General features: G+C 61.0%; 1 protein-coding gene across 1 annotated transcript; it reads right to left on the reverse strand.

The window, feature by feature from the left end:
- Positions 1–594: 594 nt before the first annotated feature.
- On the reverse strand, positions 595–9,979 carry PSMG4 (proteasome assembly chaperone 4). Its single transcript, XM_002720953.5, has 3 exons — positions 9,732–9,979; positions 4,134–4,209; positions 595–786 (listed from the first exon to the last, which is right to left on the reverse strand). Exons 1-3 carry the CDS (start codon positions 9,897–9,899, stop codon positions 665–667), a joined length of 366 nt encoding a protein of 121 aa, XP_002720999.1. The 5' UTR covers positions 9,900–9,979; the 3' UTR covers positions 595–664.
- Positions 9,980–13,287: the final 3,308 nt, after the last annotated feature.

Genomic DNA, 13,287 nt, shown 5'->3' on the forward strand with positions numbered 1-13,287 from the left:
TCACCATGCACCTTTAGTTTCCAGAGTTTCTAAATACTTAATCCTAACAACAACCCAGCAAGTTAAGAATTAGTCCCATTTTATAGAAGAGGAGACAGTCCAGAGAAGTCAGACTTCCCCAGGACCACAAATACAGTGTCAAGTGGGGCTCAAACAGGCCCAAAAGAGAACACAAGACGTGCCAGAGGGAAGAATGTAGGGAGAAGACAGCAAAAAAAAAAAAAAAAAGGCCGGGGGAACATTTTAGGGAGAACACAGCTAGACATGCCAAGGGGAAGGGTTTAGGGAGAACACAGCAAGAAGACAGGACCGCAGAGGGCGGGCTGAGCGGAAATGGACAGGGGTAAAGCACCAACTCCTAAGGCAGATGAAGCCTCAGCACATGTATGCTCAACTGGGAATTATTTAACTCCTTGGATTAGACCACGCCCTTCAATCCCAACAAACTCCCACTTTCACAAACCCTTCTGTCGCGGAGCAGTCTAATGGGAACACGTTTACCGCCATCTCGCTTCCCTCCTGCCCCGGGTCAGGCAACATAAGCCTTTTGGTCCACACACTGGTGAGGAGAAGGAAACTGTGAACACACCCCGGTGACGTGAGACTGGCTCCATTTATTTAAAGTAGACTGTACACAGTTAGAGATTCTCACTTCCGCATTCAGCTAGAACTTCTCTGGAAAAGCATCCATTTCTTCCTTGATCCTGTTTTCTACAAGTAATGCGAAGTTACTGTCTGTGTTTTGAAGGTTATAGCTGACAAACACCTGTTTGTTCGTCTTCCTGGCTAAAAAGAGAAAACACATTGACAGCCATGACTGAAACCCTGCAGGCTCCGTGGTCCTCACCCTGCCTGTGGCCCAGAAATGGCTGGGAAGAGACAGGAGTTAGAAAAGAAAGCTCTGTTCTTCCCGATCTCCGGAGAGGTGCTGCAGACGTGCGCTGAAGACACGCGGCCCTCCCGGCGTGGAGAGCAGTGGCTCAGGGATGCGCCTGTCAGACGCACGTTCTCAGACCCTCTCCAGACTTCCAGATCAGGAAGTCGGGGTTTCAGGCCAGCAACCTGCTAAGCAGCCAGGGGACCCCCAAACATGTGCGAGAACCTCTTTCTACAAGGAGGTTTTCGGTGGTAAAGTTATTTAAAAAAAAAAAAAAAGACATTAACGTATTTAAATATCAAAGTTCTCCTTCTGGTCCACCCCTCCCAGGGGTTAGCCTGCAGTTCTCTGCAGTCACATATATATTAATAAATATACGCACATGTTACATGTATGTGTGTGTACACACACCATTTTGATATGGAAGTCCCTTTCTAGTTGAGGTTCTTGGTCCAAATGCAAAAATTAGAGTCACATGCCTAAAATTTGAAAGACAAAACACTATCCTGAAATCAAGTGGCCAGCAAGGCTGATGCGTTAGACTGACTCCCTCAGTGGTGGGGGAGGGAGACACCTGTCACCCAGAGGCACCCTCAGTGGCAGGGGAGGGAGACACCTGTCACCCAGAGGCACCCTCAGTGGCGGGGGAGGGAGACACCTGTCACCCAGAGGCAGACAGGTGGTGAGGCAAGGCCAGGGTGCATGGGGCTTCCAAGGCCGGCGTAGAACACACACGGCCAGATTCATCCAGGCCACAGCTCGCTCTGTCCTTTGGGGGGCCGCCCTCCTACCTGCAGGAGGCAGTGTAGCCCTGGGAGACAGGGACCGAGCCCACTACACTCTGGAAACCTCTGTGGGCTCCAGGTCCTCACCTGCAAGTCAGGGCAGGACACACCTCACAGGTGTTTTCTCCCAGCTGCACAGGGCCATGTGTCCGACTCTTAGGACTAGAAGGGGTCCTCCGTCCCGGACCAAGTGACAGAGGATGAGCCAGCCGCTGCCTCGGGCGGCTTCGAGAATTCTACCTCTTTTCTAAAGGAAGACAAACAACTGGACAGGAGCAGGCACTCGGCACCCACAGCCGAGCCTCCCCCACACTGCCTGGTGCCCTGTGCCCAGCAGTGACTGCCCAGCTGGGGGAGGGGTTCCCTCCCCGCCCCCCTCCAGTGCCGCCCCAGCACATCATCTCCTGGTGCCTGAGGCAATCTGAAAGGATGACCTGAAAAGAGCAAGTGAGGCAGGACACAGACCTGCCGTGGCCGGCAGGGGAAGGCCCGTCACTCACCCCTGCCAGCCTGCCCCTCCTCCTGACGGGACGTGCCCTCCCCCGCCCCACCCAGGGCAGGGGGAGTCTCACTGCTCTTACTGCCACCAAGTGTCTTCGAGAGAGCAGAGTGTGTCCGCCAGCACCAGCCAGACCCTGCCCAGCCCTGCGGAGCCACAACAGGGCAGGGTCCCCTCGGCCACACCAAAGCCCGCACGCTTCCAGGGCCGCTCAGAACCTGCGGGCCAGCCCTTCGCCACTGATTCCACCTTCCACACGAGACGCTCCCTTCCCGGTCCCAGGCACAGCACAGAACGCTGCCCCGAGTGTTTGCACGTGTGAGACCAGTCCCTCTGGGGATGCCAGCAGCACATGCCGCCAGACCACATCTCCCCATGGACTCCCAGCCACTGAGGAGCCTGCTGTGCACAACGGCTGACATCGGCGTCCAGCTCACACTCCCGAGCCTGATTCACACTACTGCAATAACACTTCCCATGCGAGACACCCCAGACAAGCTCCCAGCACCCCTCCACCAGGGCCTGCCATGGCGCTCCGCCAGCTGCGTCTACACGGGAGCACTTCCTCCCAGGGGGTGTGGACACGTCCTCCGACTCGTGTCACCCCTCACGGGCTAACACAGCGCAGCTCTCAGAAGCAGAGGGCCTCTGTTTAACTGACTCAAGTGGTTCAGAAAAACAGTGATGTAAACACAGGAGCATAACTGGGAAACGGGGCAAAGGCTCAGCAAGAGTTCCGTTATCCTTTTCACAACTTTTCAGTAGATCGGAAACGACTTCCTAATAAATTTACCAAGGAGTGGGTACTCAGCTGAGCAGTTAAGACACCCTCATCCCATATCAAGAGTGGCCCAGCAGGTAAAGCCGCCTACATTGCCAGCATCCCACATGGGCACTGGTTCCGGTCCCGGCTGCTCTACTTTCAATCCAGCTCCCTGCTAAGGTGCCTGGGAAAGCAGCACAAGATGGCCCGGGTGCTTGGTCCACTGCACTCCCATGGGAGACCTGGATGAAGCTCCTGGCTTCGACCTGGGCCAGCCCTGGCTACTGCAGCCACTTGGGGAGTGAACCAGCAGATGGAAGACCTAGCACGTGCGCACTCTCTCCTCTGTGTCCTTCTGTTTAACTCTGCCTTGCAAGTAAATAAAATTAAAAAAAGAAAGTAAGTTACCAAAATCGGTCACTAGTCGGTCTGGCTGCGGGCTGCACAGAGCGGGTGTGGCGGTCTGGAAGCCCCGCCCAGTGGCACCCGCCCACCCTGCCTCCCTGCTCCTCAGCTGTGTGCTGCGCAGGTGCATGGTGCTCAGAGTGACCGAGACGGAAGCTGGCCTGTCAGACTGACAGGAGACTCTCCATACAGCCCAGCCCGACGTAAGGACGAGCTCTTCCAAACCGGGGCTGGTCTCCCGCCCTGCGCACCCTCAGCTGGGACCCGATCCAGAAGTGACTGGGAATGCTGGGAACGTGCAGCCTGGAGGAGACAGGAGCTGCCTTCCTGCTGGCGGTCGCGGGGCAGCCCGTGCACGCTGGCCACGGAGAACATGCCACCATTACCTGAGCTACCTGAGTACTTACAGGAAGCGTGTCTGGGGTGTGGGAGGGGCCCCCCGCCACAGTGCACAGCCCCCGCCACTCTCTGAAGGACCGCCCTCATGCACATGGCGACACCTGCTCCACGGGCTCCACCAAATCCCGGTGATGTCCGCAGGGCACTGTGGGCATCACGCACTCTCCCCCGAAGAGAGGAAGCAGTGACACTACAGGAGGGAGCACTAGCAGCCATGCAGCCAAGGACGACACGGCCCCTGGGAGCTGGTCCCCAGACACGACAGGTACACACAGACGTGCCCCTAAAAGGAGAGGGCTCTGCTTCCAGGAGCAAGGAGGCAACTGCACTACTTCTGAAGCGAAGACCCCACGGACGGAGGGGAGCCCACCAGGCTGGCCGCGCGGCACCAGCGTGGGTACGTACCTAGGCGCTGGGCAAGGCCGGCAGAGGTGGTGTCAGAAGCATCTCCGAGGAGTGACGTGGACACAGGGATGGAGTCCTGCAAGACAGACAGAGCACACTGCAGCGTCTGACCAGCGAGCGGCACCCCCCCACCACGACTTCAGGGTCTGCTAGAGGGCGGCCGTGGAGGGCTATGAAAGGACACCCTCGGTCCTCGGGGACAGAGGGCTGCCCACCTCCCGCCCAGGAGGTCGGTGCAGAACTAGAGTGCTTGGGGCCAGCACGGTGGCATAGCAGGTAAAGCTGCCACCTGCAGTGCCGGCATCTCACATCGGTGCCAGATGGAGTCCAGGCTGCTCCACTTCCGGTCCAGCTCTCTGCTATGGCCTGGGAAAGCAGAAGATGGCCCAAGTCCTTGGTCCCCTGCACCCGTGTGGAATCAGAGGAATCTCCTGGCTTCGGATTGGCGCAGCTCCAGCCTTTGCTGGACTGGGGAGTGAAGCAGCGGATGGAAGACCTCTGTGTCTGCCTCTCCTCTCTGTGCAACTCTTTCAAATAAGAAATAAAATCTTTAAAAAAAAAAAATCCACAGTGCTGTTAATGAGTTCTAGCACTGACTCCACATCGGGGGCTTGTTGTGGTGTTGGAGATGCCAGAGCACACCAAAGGCACCAGTCAGGGACGCAAACAAGATCAAGGGGCCACAGCAGGGGGCAGGCGCATCAGAGGCAGGGCACCCAGTCTCTTCACCTCGGCCTGGGAGAGAGCACACACGTGCGCATGCACACACACACAGTCCCCTGACGGCCCCTCTGGGCTCCTGACAGCCAAGCAGTGCCCTGGGACTCTAAGCACCAGCAGCCAAACGGCAAAAACAAAGCTTCTACCCGCGCGTGGTCAACCTCGTCTCCGGCTGCAGCAGGAAAGCGGCAGGAAAAATGAAGTTTCCATCAACACACACATCTCCTCCGGGATCCGGGGGCAATCCCCCTCGCCACTCAAAGGCCCAGCTGACCGGAACACCCGTTAGCTAACCCTCACCACACAGCAGCCTGCCAGGAGAACCCTCCTGGCACAGAGGGCTTTAGAGGGGCAGTCTCTGTCGTCCAAGGACCACTGCCCCGGTGGAGACAGCTGACTGAGAGACCTACAGTCCGGCAGAGCAGAGACTGCGCCTCGTCTCCTCGGCCTGCACACAACTGCCACAACACAGAATGAGGTTTGTTCAAAAGGAAAAAGAAAAGAGAAAGCTCTTGCTGCCTTTTTAAATAGAAAAGCTCTAAGTGCGGCCTCAGTGCACCGGCTGTTGGCAAAGTCCAAGTTCAACCTTTACCTGCAGGCTAGTAGTATTCACAGCGAAACCTCCGGAAAGAAACTCCACCTTACCAGGCAGCCTTTCCCCACCAAAAACGTAGTGTAAAACCCATCTCGCTACCCCTCCTAGTAGTTTACTACCAGAGTCACACGGGGACTCGGTCTCCTGGCAGACACAGGTCCAGATGGCTTCCCTGCATGCAATGCCACCCACCACTGCAAAGGCCACAACAGGCAGCCTGGATCCCACGAGCAGGCAGGGCCCAGCTCCCCAGCCAGCCGCCCTCCAGCCGGTGGGGCGTCATCTAGCCGTGCAGCCCCTCTGGACGCCGAGCCCCAGCCCTGGCCACAGCAGGTCAGCGATGTCCTGTAGTCTCCATTTCCCACGGGCTTGTCACACAAGTGCAGATATGGGGAAGGGAAAGGAAGGGGCCCTCCCCGATCCGAGGGTGCCATCCCTCCACAATACACTGGCACAATTTTTCTGGGAAGGGTTACATAGTAAGTATTCAGGTTTATGGGCCACTGGGGCTCCATTACAACTGCTACACCTGTCATCAACACGCAAGAGCTACTAGGATGGGCCGGTGCTGTGGCGTAGCGGGTAAAGCCGCCACCTGCAGTGCCGGCATCCCATATGGGCACCAGTTCGAGTCCCAGCTGCTCCACTTCTGATCCAGCTCTCTACTATGGCCTGGGAAAGCAGCAGAAGTTGGCCCAAGTCCTTGGGCCCCTGCACCTGTGTGGAGGACCCGGAAGCTCCTGGCTCCCGATGGCTGCAGCTCCAGCCAGTGCGGTCATCTGGGGAGTGACCCAGCAGATGGAAGACCTCCCTCTGCAGGCATCTGGGGAGTGACCCAGCAGATGGAAGACTTTCTCTCCCTCTGTAACTCTGCCTTTCAAATAAACAAGTCTGCTAGGGTCTCCCTGCATCAACAGCCATGGCCAGGCTCCAATGGAACTCTGTTGCAAGGTAATCAGAGGCCGACTCCAACCCGGCTCCACAGCAGCCCTGGGTTTCCTCCCTTCCACTACATCCTGGCCTCATTTCCACAGCCAGCTCTGCCCTCAGAGGGAACTTCGGAGTACCTACAACTCGGCAGATCAGCCAGCCGACACCGGCCCCTTTTTCTGCCTGACCCTGGAGGAAGGAGACCCCCCAGCTGAGAAGACGCTCCACGCTGGGAACGGACAGCCACGAGCTCAGGCCACCAAAGCAGCCCATGGCGGGAGCTTGCCCGCTTGCTCACTGCTGTGCGAAGGGGCGGACGGTGTTCCCGGCCTGACCCACGTGCATTCTGGTCCCCATGCAGCCCCCCAGCCCTTACCCACTGTCTAGAATGGAAGCCTTATGACCAGAAAATAAAAGCAAGGTGGTGGGCCGGCGCTGTGGTACAGTTAAGTTAATTCTCTGCCTGCAGCGCTCACATCCCATATGGGCGCTGGTTCTAATCCTGGCTGCTCCACTTCCATCCGGCTCTCTGCTATGGCCTGGGAAAGCAGTGGAAGATGGCCCAAGTCCTTGGGCCCCTGCACCCACATGGGAGACCTGGAAGAAATGCCTGGCTCCTGGCTTCAGATCGGCCCAGCTCCGGCTGTGTGGCCATTTGGGGAGTGAACCAGTGGACGGAAGACCTCTCTGTCTTTCCCTCTCACCTCTGCAAGTCTCCCTCTCGATAAAGTAAGTAAAAAAGTGACGTGGCGGCAAACACACCACAGCCCCCAGTCACCCCAGGACTCCACTTCCCTCCCGGGAAAGGAAACCTGGAACGGCCTCGGCCACAGGCCACCTCGCAGGACTCACCGACAAACAAGTGCCCAGGGAGAGGGCAGGGGCCCCTGCGTGGGACACCCCAAGTCCAGAGGCCGTCGCCTTCCAAGGCAACAACTGGGGGCTCAGTCCAGGATAGCCCGTGGCTCCCCACCCTCTCAGAAGCCCCAGCAGGCTTCACCCGGCTCCTCCCCGAGGGGCCTCGCCGAGCTAGGACAAATGAGCAGAGTCAGGTACTAAGGATACAGTCACAGAACACACAATCTCCTCACCAGCACGGAACACGCAACTGCTAAGGGAGCATGCCAGACCAGCACAGGACACGGGGCTGTGACGGGAGCACTCCCGGGCATCCAGGCCAGCACAGGACACGAGACACGGGACTGTGACGGGAGCACACCCGGGCATCCAGGCCAGCACGGGACACGAGACACGGGGCTGTGACGGGAGCACACCCGGGCATCCAGGCCAGCACGGGACACGAGACACGGGGCTGTGACGGGAGCACACCCGGGCATCCAGACCAGCACAGGACACGAGACACGGGACTGTGACAGGAGCACACCCAGGCATCCAGGCCAGCACAGGACACAGGACACGGGGCTGTGACGGGAGCACTCCCGGGCACCCAGGCCAGCACAGGACACGAGACACGGGGCTGTGACGGGAGCACACCCGGGCATCCAGGCCAGCACAGGACACGGGACACGGGGCTGTGACGGGAGCACACCCGGGCATCCAGGCCAGCACAGGACACGAGACACGTGGCTGTGACAGGAGCACACCCAGGCATCCAGGCCAGCACAGGACACGGGACACGGGGCTGTGACGGGAGCACTCCCGGGCACCCAGGCCAGCACAGGACACGAGACACGGGACTGTGACAGGAGCACACCCAGGCATCCAGGCCAGCACAGGACACGGGACACGGGGCTGTGACGGGAGCACTCCCGGGCATCCAGGCCAGCATGGGACACGAGACACGGGGCTGTGACGGGAGCACACCCGGGCATCCAGGCCAGCACGGGACACGGGACACGGGACACGGGGCTGTGACGGGAGCACACCCGGGCATCCAGGCCAGCACGGGACACGAGACACGGGGCTGTGACGGGAGCACACCCGGGCATCCAGGCCAGCACAGGACATGGGACATGAGACACGGGGCTGTGACGGGAGCACACCCGGGCATCCAGGCCAGCACAAGACATGGGACACGGGACACGGGGCTGTGACGGGAGCACTCCCGGGCATCCAGGCCAGTACAGGAAACGGGACACAGGACACAGGACTGTGACAGGAGCACACCCGGGCATCCAGGCCAGCACAGGACACGGGGGACACGGGACTGTGATGGGAGCACACCCGGGCATCCAGGCCAGCACGGGACATGGGACTGTGACGGGAGCACTCCCGGGCATCCAGGCCAGTACAGGACACGGGACACGGGACACAGGACTGTGACAGGAGCACACCCGGGCATCCAGGCCAGCACAGGACACGGGACACGGGACTGTGACGGGAGCACACCCCGGCATCCAGGCCAGCACAGGACACGGGACTGTGACAGGAGCACTCCCGGGCATCCAGGCCAGCACAGGACACGGGACACGGGATTGTGATGGGAGCACACCCGGGCATCCAGGCCAGCACGGGACACGGGGCTGTGACGGGAGCACACTGGAGCACACCAGTCGCCTAACACGGCCTGGAAGCCAGTGTTGCAGGGGCCAGCGGGCCGGAAGGGGCGTTAGCAGCAACAGGGCCTGGCGGTCCCTGGGCAGTCTCTGTCCAGCTCCGAGTTGGTCTCTCGGGAGGGCCCGCGTGTCCGATGTCAGTCTGCGGGCTATCGCGGTGCTGCCGTAGGAAGCTGGCCGTGGGGGCAGCAGCGTGCGTTAGGCTGCCCCCCCAGCAACCTAAGGTGAAGGCCTGGCCCTGCTGGCTGGGACTCGCGCCCGTGAGCCGGGTGGGCCCCCACCCAACACGACTACGGTCCTTAGGGAAACACAGGGGCTGGCCCCAGGGCGAGCACTGCCCACACCCCACGTGCCAATTTAAGCCCCGCCGCTCCACTTCCGGTCCAGCTCCCTGCTGATGGGCCCTGCACCCACGTGGGAGACCAGCAGGAAGCTCTGGCCGCCTGGCTGCAGCCTGGGCCGGCCCGGCCACTGCGGCCATCTGCGGGGCCTGAGAAACCAGTCCAGGCAGCACCGGGGGAGCGGGGAGAGGGGCTGGGCCGCCGCGCAGGCCTGCGGGAGAGACGAACCGCGGCGGCTGCCGGGGTCCTGCCGAGCCCCTGAGGAGGGGTCGCCCCGGACCCTCGGGGCAGGAAGGGGCCTTGAGCCGGTCGGGGGCGCGCCGAGCGCAGGAGGAGACCGCCGCGGGCGCGGGCAGCACAGTCGGGGGCTGCGGCCGGCGCGCGCGTGGGGCCCAGGAGAGATCCCGGACGCTGCGGCGAGGCGAGCGGGGTGCAGGCGCGGGACGCACCGGGCCCCTGGGGCGACCCCCTGCCCCCCGGCCCCGGCCCCACTCACAAAGCGGCTGCACATGGCCACGGCGAGGTTGCGCAGGTGGGGCGCGGCGCCCACCCACAGGAAGAGCGAGTCCGTCAGCCGCATGACGTGGAAGTGGACGAGCTGCTCCCACAGCCTCGCGCTGAAGTTGTGCAGGGACACCTCGGCGGCGGCCGGCGGCCCCTCCATGCCGCCCGCACCGCCCGGGAGCCGCCGTCGCCCGCACCGCCGCCCGCCGCGGCCAGACCCGAGCAAGCGAGCGCCGAGAGCCCGAGCGAGCGCGCCTTCGCTGGGAGGCGCGCGGCACGGGCCGGGGCGGGGCGGGGGCGGGGCCGGGGCGGGGCTGGGACCGGAGCGGGGGCGTGGCCGGGTCTCCCATGCAGGTGCAGGGGCCCAAGCACTTGGGCCATCTTCCACTGCTTCCCCAGGCCATAGCAGAGAGCTGGATCCGAAGAGGAGCAGCCGGGTCACGGACAGGCGCCCATATGGGATGCCACCGCTCCAGGCGGATGATTACCCTACTGCACCCCAGCGCCCATTAACTTTTTCAAGTACTCTCAGATGATCCATGGCCATGCCGGAATGGGAAGAGCTCTCTCATGGGGCAAGCGATTCTGCCACATTCTTGGAAGATGGGAAGTGGACATAGAGTCCCTAACAAAACAGCAGGCAGGAAGCCAGAGAGGAAGGTGGCCCAGGGGCACGCGAAAGGAGGCAGCACCCGCCTTGCCGAATTCAAGGGCCCCGCGCTTGGAGCCCGCAGCGGCAACGGTGGGATGAGAAGCCGGGCGGAAGAAGGATGTCGACCAGGGATGTCTAATGGAGCAAACAACCTAGACGCCTTTTCACACTGTCCTCTTGCTCAGCTCCTTAGACAGCAAACCTGACTTCTAGGCTGGAGAGCTTGTCTCTAACCCATCCTAGAGGGCTGTAAGACAGCGCCCTATCGCCTTTCTGTCCTCCCCGCCATCGCCCCAAGCACACGCTGCAACCTGCTCCCCCCACACCTGGTGTCTGAGCCCATGACCCAGCAGATGGGGGGCTCTGCCCTGGCCAGCCCCCTTCTCACTCCTCTCCCCAAGCCCCCTCGTTCCCAGACCCGAGGTCAGCAGAGGACCTGCTTCTGACTCTACAGAGGCTGCCGGGTTTACCCCCGCAGCCCATTGGCTCCTGAACCTTCCCTTCATCGGTCCCATTCCCACCTGCCCTGTTACAGGGCAGGATGCCCCTCCTCCTGCGGAAATCACCTGCTCCACCTGTGCCCCGCCCTGCGACGCCCACGTCCTCAGGCATCTTGCTCCTTGGGGGGGGGGGACGGTGTTTCCAGAGACGCTGAACGGGCTCGCCTCCATCCCCCTCCTGAAAAGGCCCCCGTCTGCCGGCCGGAAATGCCGTTAGACGAAAGCCCGCATCCAGAGGCTGGTGGAGGCCTCAGTACCAAGGCCAGGCTGTGCTGGTCTACGCAGGACAACTCGGGTGATGAGCCACTGTAGTCCCAGAGTGCCCGAGGGGCCCGCAGAGGCTGGCGTTCACCTAATACCACCAGAAGTCCAGGACGGATGAGGAGGAGCAGTCGCTCCCATGATCCCTTGCTCGGTCCCCAGCCCTGGAACCCTGCTAATGGAAAAGGTGGCCTGGTCCCCTGCACCTTCATGGTCATAGTAATGTCCTGGACTCCCCCAAAAGAAATGATTGGCACGTAGGTAGCAGGACATTGGGGAAGAGGAAGACTTGGGCATTGTAAGGGTCGGAGGGGGCTGCGAGATCCGGGGGCATGAGCTGTCATCATGGCCGCCTCCTAGAAAGGGAATCCTTGCATCCTGGGGCTGAGCAATCAATGGGATCCTGGCCACCGGGTGCCCTGGGGCCCTGAAGAGCCGCCCTCCGCCTCCCCGCCAGGTCCCTGAGTGTGTAACTGAGATGGACAGACACAAGTTGGCACGGCACAGCACTGGGTCTGTGGCCAGTGCCAGGGAGGGGTCATAGTAGGGAGAGCCAAATGGAGGCCGCTCAGACTGCTCCGGAGCCCATCAAGCTAAACAGCAACAACAGAGCCTCCCGGGGAGGGGGGCGGGAAGTGGCGCCACCCTCAGGGCCCCGGGGGGGGGGGGGGGGCGCCCTGCGAGGATCTCTATTTAATTCACCAGCCAAAAGACTGCCTTGTACACATCAACCAAGAAGCAGTGCCGGCTGCCAGTGCCACTACAGGTGTGGCAGAACAGTGGAATAAGGCCTCAGGTACCTGACACGTGGCCAAGGATTCTGCACCTGTATCCTTTTCTCAAAACAGCAGCAGAACTGTAGCTGCGCGGGATGGGCAACAACGCCCGTCCACACTTCTGCCCGGAGCCCTGTTCACTCTGTGCCGTCGGCCGTCTAGATGGGCAGCGCACCGCGGCGGTTGCACTGCTCCCTTGTCACCTCTGCCTCGCCTCTGGCCACAGGGCGAGCCTACAGGGAAGAGCTGAAGAATGGGAGGAAGCCTATTGTGGCCCTGGCCCCGGGCTCTGGCTGAGTGAGGTGCAGACGTGAGCCAAGCGGGCGCCCACAGCCTGACCCAGGCAGCGGGCCTGGCCATCCGAGCCGTGGGAACACAGCAGAGACCCAAGGGTGTAGTGACTCATGGGCAGGGGCTCGGCTGGCCTGGGCCCTCCGGGGGAAAGACTGGGAGATGGAGGACAGGGCGCTCCAGGAAGAGGCCCGCGGAGGGCAGGAGGAGGACCGGCGGCCTCGCGGTATCTTGTGGCGGAGTCGCTCCCCCAGGAGACGAATTAAATAACTCCAAGAGCACTTCAAGGACTTCGTGAGAAAATGGAATTTAAAAAGCAAAATGCTTGTTTTGGTGCAAAAAAAAAAAAAAAGTTGGAAGTCCATGCATTGTGTCTTCCTACACACCTTTCCCTTAAAGCTGTAAAATCCCTCTTGGGTGGACAGAGGATGGACTTGATCCGCTGGTGTCAGCCTTGGTCACTCACCACCCAGGCTGGCACAATGGCCACGGTGGCAGATTGGGTTCTTCCCACCCAGGGGGCTCAGCGGTTCCTTCTGATGGGGCTAGAACCCCGCTTCCTGTCCATCGGGCCTCGCACCACCCTCCCAGGGCTCCCACAGGGATTCCATGTGACATCTCAGGAGTCAGCATGACTCAGCAACAGAGGTAGGGAGTGGGCGGGGGCTCCCATCACACACACTCAGCACCACCACTCACTCCATGCCGCAGACCCAGCGGTAGGAATCTGCTCCATTGCTGCCAACAGCACTGCCTGCTCACATCTCCCACGCTCCCTCCTCCCGTCCTCCCTCCCTGTTCTGTTGCCCCCATGGCCGAGACCTTGTCCATCTCTGGCTGGACTGCTGACGTGGCGTTCACACGGTTTTCTCGCGTCTTGTTCCACCGGCTTCCAATCTGTCTTGCTCACTGTTGCCAGAGAGACTTATCCAACTGAAGAATCTAAGCACCCTACATCCTCATTATCACTAAATGTCCTGCAGTGACCTTTGGCCTTTGCAGGCCATGCAAGACCCCTCACCCAGCACCTGTTTCCTGCATGTCTGTGCCTCGTCCCTCACCCCTGAC

This window comes from Oryctolagus cuniculus, chromosome 5 (assembly GCF_964237555.1).
Source record: "Oryctolagus cuniculus chromosome 5, mOryCun1.1, whole genome shotgun sequence".
Lineage (NCBI taxonomy): Eukaryota > Metazoa > Chordata > Mammalia > Lagomorpha > Leporidae > Oryctolagus > Oryctolagus cuniculus.